The sequence below is a fragment of the Juglans regia genome, chromosome 10 (assembly GCF_001411555.2).
Source record: "Juglans regia cultivar Chandler chromosome 10, Walnut 2.0, whole genome shotgun sequence".
NCBI lineage: Eukaryota > Viridiplantae > Streptophyta > Magnoliopsida > Fagales > Juglandaceae > Juglans > Juglans regia.
The window spans coordinates 548562-560116 of NC_049910.1; the positions used below are offsets into that span (position 1 = coordinate 548562).

Sequence of the window (11555 nt, forward strand, 5' to 3'; positions counted from 1 at the left end):
TTTTTTTCAAAATGAGTATGCAAGGCTTGTACATATTAAATTGTATCTAGCATTACTCGTGTAAAATATATGACCTTATATATATTATTCTGATATGAAATATATATTATTCATTTATCATGTCTAATTTCAATAGACCCACATTTTTTCCTTAAAAGGACATGCATAAACTCAATGTATATTTTGACCTTATATTTTGCTTGCAAGGATTCTTAAAATCGAAAACAAAGTTATTATATATTTTTAAGACATGGACGACTTGGTATTTTCATTCTATCATCAAATCTAATATCATTGAGATTTTTATACAAACAAAAATTTTTATAATATGACATCCTTGACCATATAGTGGGATTACCAAATAATTCATCTAATTAGAGGCATCTTATGTTTGTAAATGATTAAAGGCATTGTTGGGTATTACCAGGATTCTCAAAATTTATCATAATTTCACTTACAAAAATCACTCAAGCACAAAATATTTTTTAATTTCAAAATTTTTAATTTTTTTATCTAATTATTTCTTAATTATTATTCAAGCATAAAAATCAATACAATTTTACAAACTTCAAAATAAAAATAATATTTAATTAATTTTTTAATTTTATGATACATTTATTTAATTTTTTCTGTTTTTTTTTTTAAATCATATAAATATTTTTACTTAAAATATTTCACTATTATTAACAAGAATTAAACATGGCGTAATTGAATTTTGAGGAGAAATATTAGAAAACGAAATTATTATTCTTCTTGGGCCGGGCTGAGCAGGACCCCGGCTGTCGATCTTTGTTAGGCGTGGGTTTTAGCCGAAAAACAATTAGGGTTTCTTCGCATACTGCAGTCTCTTTCCCATTCCCTGCCGCCGGCTGCTGTGAAACTGTCACTCTTTCTCTCTCGCACAGAAAGGTGAGGTTCGGTGTTTCTCTATTATTTGCTTCTGTGAGATATATCTACGAAGCTGTTTCTGAATTCTAGGCTGTATTTTGACGTGTATTGAAGGCACAAGAATGGAAAGTGCGGTGGTTACTCCTCAGGATCCAACCCTGCTTTCCAACGAAGTCAAGCTCTTCAATCGCTGGACCTTTGAGGACGTTCAGGTTTTTCCCTTCTTCCTTTATATTTTTGGTTTTAATGTTGATTTTTTTTCAATACTACCCTTCTTACATTCCCAGATTAGTCTGCCAGTCTATTTTTTCTAATAGATTCTGCTTTCCCTATTTATTAATTTTGAGCCTACTTTGGTTGCTCAGAGGCAACTGGAATATGAAAAAACTTCAAACCTCTTACACTTTGTAAAAAATCTCCACTTCCGTTGTTGTCTGTATATGTGGTTCATGTCTTATATTTTTTTTTACTGTTGTATGAACTACGTATACATTTTTTTTTATTCTGTTCCAAATAAGTCCAAAACAGAGGACAATGTACGGCAAACCTAGCGAAACTAGACTTGTAATTGCAAAAAACTTCCACTGACAACTGAAGTGAGTGTAGTTGGTGAAATCTAATGCCTCTGCAGTTTCAAAAGGTTCATGAATGAAATATGTAAGGAGCGACGTTTCAATCTGTTGTATTTGGAGATTACTTATAACCAATGCAGTCCTGTGATTCAATATAATATATTCCACTTAAGAGAGACTGCTTTTTCTCTTTATTTTCTAGTTTTTGACCAAATCTACCAAGGTATATGGGTGTTGAGACTTCAATATCATGAAGTTTTGAGCTTCTTATATTAGTTTTATTTTATAAGCATAGCTTCTTTCTTGTCTCTTGTATACATCATGTGTCCCTCGGTTGCACCTTTTGCGCTTTTCAATAAAACTGATTACTAATAAAAGAGTACCTTTTCTCTCTTTGCCATCAGCTCCCGTAAAGAGTTAAGGATCTTTGATTAAGGAGTCAATACTTGATAAATCTTTCCTTGTACCATTTCTTTCCATTATGAGATACAAAAACCTGCCATTTTTATGAAAATTTTTCTTTCATAATTCATGATGGAGCCCTCAGGAGAACTATTATGATTGAAAATTTGGCAGATGGATATGTATCGTGATACTTTTAGGGGCATACTTATCCACTCTGCCTGAAGCATGACATTCTAAAACCCATGTTCTTCTCTTCTCATTGAAGTATTTGCTAGAGAAAAGAGGGAAACAAGTAGGGTATTTTCCTCCGAGGTTTTTGAAGTTTCAATTTTATCTAGGTTGCCTGTCAATTTGGATGTTGTTTCTGTTTTTCACAGCGCTCAGCTTGTAATTAGGTTCATCTCCTGTATACTTCCTGTGTACTTGGGCCTTGCCTAATTATGTGGTTTAATAGATTCTTCTTACTTGTAAAAGAAACAAAAAAGGATGTTGTTTCCTTCTGGTTGTATCAAAATTTGTTACAGACAAGTTAACAAATTTGTTCTTACATCAGTCACATGGCCAACTTATTGCAAAATAGTGACGTCATTCATAATTAGAATTGCTCATCTGAATCATATTGCCTAAATTTTGATGACATGTTTAATATGCTCTGTAGGTTAGCGACATATCTTTGAGTGATTACATAGGTGTTGTTCCAGCCAAGCATGCAACCTTTGTCCCACATACAGCTGGAAGGTACTCGGTCAAGCGTTTTCGTAAGGCTCAGTGCCCAATTGTGGAGAGACTTACAAACTCTCTGATGATGCATGGTCGAAATAATGGGAAAAAGTTGATGGCCGTGAGGATTATAAAGCATGCAATGGAAATCATTCACTTGTTGACAGACCTAAATCCCATCCAAGTTATAGTTGATGCTGTGGTCAATAGGTATACAAATGAGAAAGTATCAATTTGTATGGGTCTCTCAAGTGTAACCTTTCATGGTTGAATCATATTTATATTTACTCTTTCATATTGTTACGACAGTGGGCCAAGGGAAGATGCTACACGTATTGGCTCTGCAGGAGTTGTCAGGCGTCAGGCTGTGGATATTTCTCCACTGCGACGTGTTAATCAAGCTATTTATCTCATTACAACTGGAGCGAGGGAATCTGCTTTTAGGAACATCAAAACTATAGCAGAATGTTTGGCTGATGAGCTTATTAACGCTGCAAAGGGTTCATCAAACAGGTAACTGCAGCCTCGATTTTCTGCACTTCACCCATACATCTAGTAATATTTTGCTTGAAATTTTAGTTTGTAGTGTTAACAGAATAGGTTTGATTTTGTTGCTTCTATGATGTTCCTTGCCATATTTATTTTTTAGTAATCACTAATGGTATCCACTGATGTATCTCAGTTATGCCATCAAGAAGAAGGACGAGATTGAGAGAGTTGCCAAGGCAAACCGTTAGAAAACTCCTTTACACAAGAGGACGGTTTACATGTCATTACTAGAACTTTGTATCCTCTTTTCTTTTGTTACTCTGGAGCGCATTCACAATATGGATGTTGTTGTTTGGTGATTTTTGTGCCGAGTCTTTGTTTTATTTCGAGTTGCAGTTAGTTCTCCAGATTGTCTTCTATAAGCTTTTGTTGAAGTTTCTGAACTGTTCTATAAAAGAGAAGAAAACAACAGAAAAAGAAATAATGGAATATATTTGTGGGAATTTCGTAGTTTGTTTTATAGCAAAAAAGCCTATTTATTAGTTCATAATTTCTGGTTGGTGTCTTCAACCATACGCGTTAGAGCAAGAGACTGCAAAGTGCTAAGCACTTGCTGCCTGCTTGGTTATTTTTTTCCATATTTAAGAGGATTTTAATGGCTTCTTTATCCTATTTTTAAAAATATATTATTAAAATTCATTTTTTTATTATATATATTAACTTTTATAATACGTTATACATCAATTTATCTTTTTTTTTTTATATCATTTAAGTATTATATTTTTAATATTTTTTTATTTATTACAAATATTATATTTTCTACACAACGTATATTTTAAATATTATTCTATACATCATATATTTTGATATTTACAATATTTCTTTACGTATAACGTAATATTTTAAATTACTTAAAAGAAAAAGTAAAACGATAAAAACATATTATTATTAACAATATCAAAACTTCTTCATGCATAAAAGTTGAATGTACTATAATGGAGTACTAGAGAGTAGATGAGAGATAAGAACATTAGTATTGGATTGTGCATATGCAAATGTAAAATTTGTATAATATGACATGATTTTACATTTAGCTATTTCACTCAAAATTTATTTTTACATTGGATTATCCATCTATTAGTTAAAATAATAATAAAATACTATAAATTTAATAATATTTTTTTTTCCAATTTTTTTGTTCTATTAATTTATTTATTTTTCTAAATTAAGATCTACATGAAAATATTAATATTTTACAATATTAATTTTTCCGTTCTATGTCAATACTTGTTCTACTGGACTTGATGCACTTTGTATAAAGGTTGGACTGGGAAAACAACTACTTCACATTGAAAAAATCGAGGGAAGAGAGAGAGGAAAAAAATATTAAACAAACATTTAGTTGAACTAAAGGAGTTGAATCACTGGAGTTAAGAGTCATTTGGTTTTACACTTGAATAATCCAATGCAACCCGTTTTCATGTTTTATTAGTCATTTGAGTTTTGCATTGCAAATGCAATGCTCTAAGAGATTGGGGTTTGTACACAAGTAATAAAATGGTTAAAATGAAAATAAGATAAAAAGGAAAGATGATGAAATGAGAGAAATAATAAAAAATTATTTAAATGAATGAATAGTTATCTCTACATGTAGAAGATTTACTTTACTGTAACTAAATATAAAATAAAAATAAAATAGATAAGATAGCTATCCTCTTTTATATTTTAAAGAAAAATGCATTTTACAATAACATTAGGAGTGCTATGCTGATTTGCCGTTATAACTTCTTCATACTAAATATTATTTGTTCACCGGTGGCGTTTTCTATTTATTTATAAACAAATAAAAATTCAGTTCATACGATTATTAATCCATTAATTAGTTTTGATTGGTAAGGCTAAGCTGGCATTACAGCTTTCCTGCTAATAACTCTCGTTTACAGCCTCAGCTATTACTAAAGTAAAAGCCAAGGCTGACTGCCCAACCATCTGTATGACTTTTCTGCCGATGTAGAATTGGGAGCAAGTTCTCGTGTGAGATCAAAGTTGTCACGACTGAAGGATTTTGAGTCTTGACAGCATAAAATCGTTTCAGCTATTAGTTACTCTTTCGATGGAAATATAAAAATAGCAATAAATAATAATAATAATAATAATAACAACAATTCCAACTATTCGAGGCTGCAATTATGGTAACGAATCTGCCACACGTGATACCAATTGACCTAATATTCTTTTCTGAAAAATTGCAATTGGTTAAGGGTTGGTTTGTTATATAAAATTAAACTATTTTATCTTATTTTATATAATTATTATAATTTTTTTAAATTTTTACATAAGATATAATGAATAAAAAATAAAAATAATATTTTATTTAATTATTTAAAAAATATCTCATCCCTTCTTATCTAAATTACATAACTAAATAAGTACTTCTTTCTTGAGAGAATAAAACCAATTAATTTATAAATTATATTATATACAATCACTTTTATTTATATATTGACAATCATTTACATTATAAAAAATAAGCACAAAATCTTTTGGTTAATTTATTAAATCGGTTGAAGATTGTCAACGGTGGCGCCCGTGTGGTATTTTTCCCTTCCCTAATAAACAAGAAAGAAAAGCATTCCAAAACTAACGGCCCTGCCCTTGATTATCGCTTAGTGGAGTTTCCCACGGCACTGCATTAAATGTAAATATAAAGGATACCTTTCACGCTTTGAGAAATAGAGCGAGCCGTGACCTGAGCCAGGGGGAGAGTGACCGCAGAAGAAGCGCCGATATTCGAAACGAAGATCGGCATATCTGGAATGATGGGGACCAGAGGCGAGCAAAAGAAGGATCAGATTACTTCCAATACCGATGCCCTCACCGTTTCCGCACAAGGAGAAGCAGCTGCCGAGGACAAGGAACTATTGTCTGTTGAGAAAATATTCTCGAGCATGGAGGTGCCTCCATGGCAAAAGCAGCTGACGTTGAGGGCCTTTGTGGTGAGCTTCGTGTTAGGGGTTCTCTTCACCTTCATCGTGATGAAGCTCAACCTGACCACTGGGATTATACCATCCCTCAACGTGTCTGCGGGGCTGCTGGGCTTCTTCTTCGTCAAGACTTGGACCAAGTTGCTAGAGAAGTCCGGGATGCTGAGGCAACCTTTCACCAGGCAAGAGAACACCGTTATACAGACCTGCGTTGTTGCCTCCTCCGGCATTGCTTTCAGCGGTATGTGCATCTCTTTTCGTTTCATTGCTTTTTGGCTTCCGTGATGCGTTTATTACTATTGGGTTGATTTTTGTCGATGTCACGCTTTGGCGTTGGTTGAAGCTACAGAACTGAAATTCCATTTCACGGTTCTCCTAGAGAGTGTCACAGAATCTGGGGTGACGTGAGGGATGTTTTCTTTAAGAATTAGGGGTTGAAATCTAATTTGCAAAACGCTGATCAAAGATAAATCTATGTGCATCTAATTTGATATAAGTTAATTTGTTACGTGTGAACTCCCAAGTTGGCGGACCAATTTGTCGAGACGTTTGCACGAGGCGTTCTTTTCCTTTTCTTCTTCTCCCTCTCTCTTTTTTTTGGTTGTGGTTGTGATGGGTGGGTGTGGACTGTGGAGACAGCAGTCCACCAAACAATCATGATGCAGTGCCACAGCAGTCCACCAACAACTGCTCCAAAGATATGCTATTGTTATTCAAACTCAAACAGAGCATCCGGAAACCAAGTCAATCAGAGTCATCATCAACAAGTCACTTACCAAAAAATCAACAAGAAGTCTGGAGATGATGTATTTGAAACTGAAACCAAATGTAATCGTGTCTCATATTCAAATGATAGAGATAAGGATAGATAATATCCATTTGCATAGCATTTATTATAACAGATCTCTCTTTTTTGGTTGTGGTTGTGGTAGGTAGGGGTTTTCAGTTTTCATAAGAGTCCTTTATTGGCCTGTCCTATTGATCCCTCCCTTCTGGGTCTTTTTTCGGGACTCTATCCTCCGAAATATGTATCCAAATTGACCTGACGATTCGTTGCTTTTACAAGTCGATTGTCTTCTTTTCGCCGTATGATGTGACTGCATCTTTTATTTGACGGGGCGGAGAACTATATTCTTCGTTTTAAATTTCAAGTCAAATATTAACACAGTTGCGGCTATCCCACTTTCTTTGACCATGAAGTTATTTATTTTCTATCGGACTTCTGGGCTTGGAAAGTGACGCATACCGAAGCCTGATAACAGTTATTGTCATTCATACAAATCTTCTTTCGTCCTTTTTTTTTTTGTTTGTTTGTCATTATACTCTTTAGATTTCAAACAGAAATTATTAAGGATCTAAACATGTCTTTTTCACTTTCTCTCAACTTCTCCATGATCCTATCAATCTTAATTTCATCTCTCATCTTCATTTTGGCCCTCTAAGATTGTTGATCTGTTCCTGGCGAAGGTTACTGCCAAAGACAACTGTCCCTACTTTCGTTCTCTAGAGTATCCATCAAATTGTTTTATATGTTTCAATATATATATATATAAAAAAATTGTTTTACATGTATAAACTATTACATCTCCATATCCCTGTTACATGTTCAAACTATTTTGGACCTCGTGGTGTGTCCAGCAACGTGTTGCAGCTTATTTTTACCTAATAAGACAATGGATGTCAAGTGCATCATAGTGTGATGGAATGAGAGGACCAGCACATTTGATATTCCTTTTCTACTAACAAACTGGCCATATGTTTTCTTGCCTCCCCTCTTTTATTATACACATATAAACCTAACATCCAAGAGCTAGAATTATTGTCAAAGAAGTATGATGTATAAAAACAACCCAAAAGAGAACTATAATTGTTTTCAAAGAAGAATGAACAATAAAAACAACCCCCCAAAAGATCCATATATAATTGCCCTCTTATGTCATATACATAAGCTCTTGCCCTATGACTGTCACATTCTAGGATTTTTGCGTATTTGATGGCATTATTTGCACACTTTTTTTTTTTTTTATGCACTCCTTTACCACCATAATTAATACCATATGATGCTAGCACATACCTATTATAAACTTTGACTCAAAATGAAATATTCATTTGCCAAAATAGATAAGGAGATAATTAAAAAATAAGTGATAAAGGAGTTTATGTTAAAATTTTACAAAACGAATCAAATTAGCAGGCACCTGTCAACCTCTTAAATATTTTTCCAATGTCATATTGTTGTATATCTTATCTTTTGTTTGATTGAGCAGGTGGCTTTGGCAGTTACCTCTTTGGAATGAGTGAAGTTGTTGCCAAACAATCTACAGAGGCTAACAATGCACAAAATATTAAGAATCCAACATTGGGATGGATGATTGGGTTTCTTTTTGTTGTTAGCTTTCTCGGTCTGTTTTCAGTGGTGCCTCTTCGAAAGGTAACATACTAACAACCCCAACGCTTGTCAAGGGCCCTTTGTTGACCTATATACAGTCTACGACATAAACTTCTCTTCATCTATGTACAGATTCTTCAAGTACATATAGACTTTCACAATTTTTTTTTTTTTTTTTGGTGGCGTACAGAGTACATACGTATGCGCCATTAATGTATGTATACTATATATGATTGTGGCCAATTTATTGTATATTTCACCTCTCGTCATCTACCCAGTAAGGTTTTTAGTGAACAAAACGGAAAACTCCATAAAATTTTGACATTCTTATATGTGGTAGGGGGTGACTGGTGCAATGCATGTGGAACAGTGAATATGTGGAATAAAACAACATTAACATTCAATCAATCTCTTCTTTCCAACTTCTAAATCTTATGTCCATTTATGTTTTTTGATTTATCGAAAAATGTCCATATTGTTTTTTTAATACACTCACGTGTGATTTGGTACAGATTATGATTATAGACTTCAAGTTGATATATCCAAGTGGTACCGCAACTGCCCACCTTATCAACAGCTTCCACACTCCACAGGGTGCCAAGCTAGCAAAGTGAGGCCTTGACCCTTCTACACAATGCACTTTCCTTATTAGGATCACTGACACATTTTATCTTTGGTTCTCATAATTTTTCTATGATCCTTTCTTAACAGGAAACAAGTGAGAGCATTGGGGAAGTTCTTCTCCTTTAGCTTTCTTTGGGGCTTCTTCCAATGGTTTTTTACTGCAGGTGATGGCTGTGGATTTGCCAACTTCCCGACATTTGGTCTCAAAGCCTTTGATAACAGGTACATAACTCACCCTTAATGCATATATATTTAATATAAATCTATTTTTTATAGTTATATTTTGAATAAATCTAGAGCAAGGATATTTAATTATAGTTGTTTATTTTAAATATGTGGTAAATTGTTTCTACTGCCGAGTCAGCACCCCATCCAACCTTCTCTTTTGAATTATAAATATCAGCAATTAGCTATCTTTATTTAGCTAGATCGTTGGTTACTGATCAACAAGGTGTTCAAATATATGCTAAAGACTTGTGGTTACTGGGCAAAAAACCAGGTTTTACTTTGATTTTTCAGCTACTTATGTTGGCGTTGGAATGATCTGTCCATATCTAATCAACATATCTCTTCTTGTTGGAGCCGTTCTTTCATGGGGTATTATGTGGCCACTGATAGATGCAAGGAAGGGCTCTTGGTACTCTGCAGAGCTTAGCCCAAGCAGCCTACATGGCCTTCAAGGTTACAGGGTAACTCATCTTTTCATGCTCAAAACCCTAAGGTACTGTTGAACTTGAAAGGTTTATAATTTATGAACTTCTGCTTCTTTCCTTTTGTCGTAGGTGTTCATAGCTATAGCCATGATCCTTGGTGATGGCCTCTATAACTTTTTTAAGGTCCTCAGTCACACTTTATATGGTTTGTATCGCCAACTATCAAACAAAGACCCGGGCACAGTTATTCCCTTATCAGGTCGATCCCCCCCTGAATTGCCTCCATCTCTGTCTTATGATGACCAACGTCGGACAGCACTATTTCTCAAGGACCAGATTCCAACATGGCTTGCTGTTGCCGGTTATGTCACCATAGCAATTATATCTGTTGTCACACTTCCGCACATCTTTAGCCAGCTCAAGTGGTACTATATTGTGGTAATTTACATAATAGCGCCAACACTAGCCTTTTGTAATGCTTATGGTTGCGGGCTGACAGATTGGTCATTAGCATCCACGTATGGAAAGCTTGCCATATTTACGATTGGGGCATGGGCAGGGGCCTCTCATGGTGGGGTTCTTGCAGGTTTGGCAGCATGTGGAGTCATGATGAACATTGTATCCACAGCATCTGATTTGACGCAGGACTTTAAGACAGGCTATATGACGTTGGCTTCACCCAGGTCCATGTTCGTGAGTCAAATTATTGGAACCGCAATGGGTTGCGTTATCTCTCCTTGTGTCTTTTGGCTCTTCTACAAGGCATTCAATGATCTTGGAGTTCCTGGTTCACAGTACCCGGCTCCTTATGCGCTCGTTTACCGCAATATGTCAATCCTAGGGGTTGAGGGGTTCTCGGCTTTGCCGAAGCATTGCCTCACACTTTGTTATGTTTTCTTTTTTGCAGCCATAGTAATCAACGGGATCAGGGATTTAGTTGGAAAGAAGAAGGCTGGGTTTATTCCACTTCCCATGGCAATGGCAATACCCTTTTATCTTGGATCATACTTTGCCATTGACATGTGTGTAGGGAGCTTGATCCTATTTGTGTGGGGGAAGGTAAACAAGGCAAAGGCCGATGCATTTGGACCAGCAGTAGCGTCTGGGTTGATTTGTGGTGATGGAATTTGGACTCTGCCAAGCTCAATACTCGCTTTGGCTGGTGTTAATCCACCCATTTGCATGAAGTTTTTGTCTAGGGGAACGAATGCTAAGGTGGATGCTTTCTTAGGTTCTTAACTACGTTAAAAAGTCTCTTTATTTCCTTGTTCAGCAGTTCTTCAAACTTCAGCCGTGCCTCGCTCGTATGCGTAGCCGAGGCCTTTAACTGTATATGTATTTCCGTTTCCGTACTAAGATTTGATCCACATATTTTCTTTCAATCTCAGCCAACCAAGTATTACAGATATGTCGATTACAGCCACGATATTTGCATGATCAGTGGGCTTTCCTTGCGAGCGAAGCATGGGCAATATTACGTTATCATTAGTCTGTCTAGCTAGAAGACTTGGTAATCACGAAATTATGTTAAAACAAGAGAATCTTTCTTCATCTCCCGCTTAATTAGCCAATGAAGAACCCCGAATGAACGAACACCCAAGCTCTTAATAATTAATAGATATATAATTGTCTCAATTTCATGGGATATTTTGATCAAATCTACGGCGCAAGGTACACATGAACTTTTAATTAGTCAAGGATTATTTATTTATTCAACCAAATTAACTTTTATTCTATCTATAGATAGGAGTGCTTTTATTTTCGCTTGACTAATCTTTGTCTAAGCATCGTAAGAAAGATTGAAGTCTATTATTAAAAAAATTAATTTTTT

At 35.0% G+C, this 11555-nt stretch overlaps 2 protein-coding genes across 2 annotated transcripts; both read left to right on the forward strand.

The window, feature by feature from the left end:
• Positions 1–725: 725 nt before the first annotated feature.
• LOC109001900 (40S ribosomal protein S5-like) lies at positions 726–3587 on the forward strand. The gene is made up of 5 exons (XM_018979396.2): positions 726–909; positions 1003–1100; positions 2524–2795; positions 2895–3098; positions 3268–3587. Exons 2-5 carry the CDS (start codon positions 1011–1013, stop codon positions 3320–3322), a joined length of 621 nt encoding a protein of 206 aa, XP_018834941.1. The 5' UTR covers positions 726–909; positions 1003–1010; the 3' UTR covers positions 3323–3587.
• Positions 3588–5600: 2013 nt separating this feature from the next.
• Positions 5601–11106, forward strand: LOC109001901 (probable metal-nicotianamine transporter YSL7). Its single transcript, XM_018979397.2, has 6 exons — positions 5601–6299; positions 8326–8489; positions 8960–9057; positions 9159–9293; positions 9571–9760; positions 9854–11106. The coding sequence occupies exons 1-6, from the start codon at positions 5891–5893 to the stop codon at positions 10961–10963; spliced, it is 2106 nt and encodes a 701-aa protein (XP_018834942.1). The 5' UTR covers positions 5601–5890; the 3' UTR covers positions 10964–11106.
• The last annotated feature ends 449 nt before the right edge of the window (positions 11107–11555 follow it).

Excerpts from the sequence above, each read along its gene's own strand:
- LOC109001900 (XM_018979396.2), top strand. The coding sequence starts at position 1,011 with ATGGAAAGTGCGGTGGTTACTCCTCAGGATCCAACCCTGCTTTCCAAC. Across the intron at positions 1,101-2,523 it reads GGACCTTTGAGGACGTTCAG|GTTAGCGACATATCTTTGAG; the intron begins GTTTTTCCCTTC and ends TATGCTCTGTAG. Across the intron at positions 2,796-2,894 it reads GTTGATGCTGTGGTCAATAG|TGGGCCAAGGGAAGATGCTA; the intron begins GTATACAAATGA and ends TTGTTACGACAG.
- LOC109001901 (XM_018979397.2), top strand. The coding sequence starts at position 5,891 with ATGATGGGGACCAGAGGCGAGCAAAAGAAGGATCAGATTACTTCCAAT. Across the intron at positions 6,300-8,325 it reads CTCCGGCATTGCTTTCAGCG|GTGGCTTTGGCAGTTACCTC; the intron begins GTATGTGCATCT and ends TTGATTGAGCAG. Across the intron at positions 9,058-9,158 it reads CAGGGTGCCAAGCTAGCAAA|GAAACAAGTGAGAGCATTGG; the intron begins GTGAGGCCTTGA and ends CTTTCTTAACAG.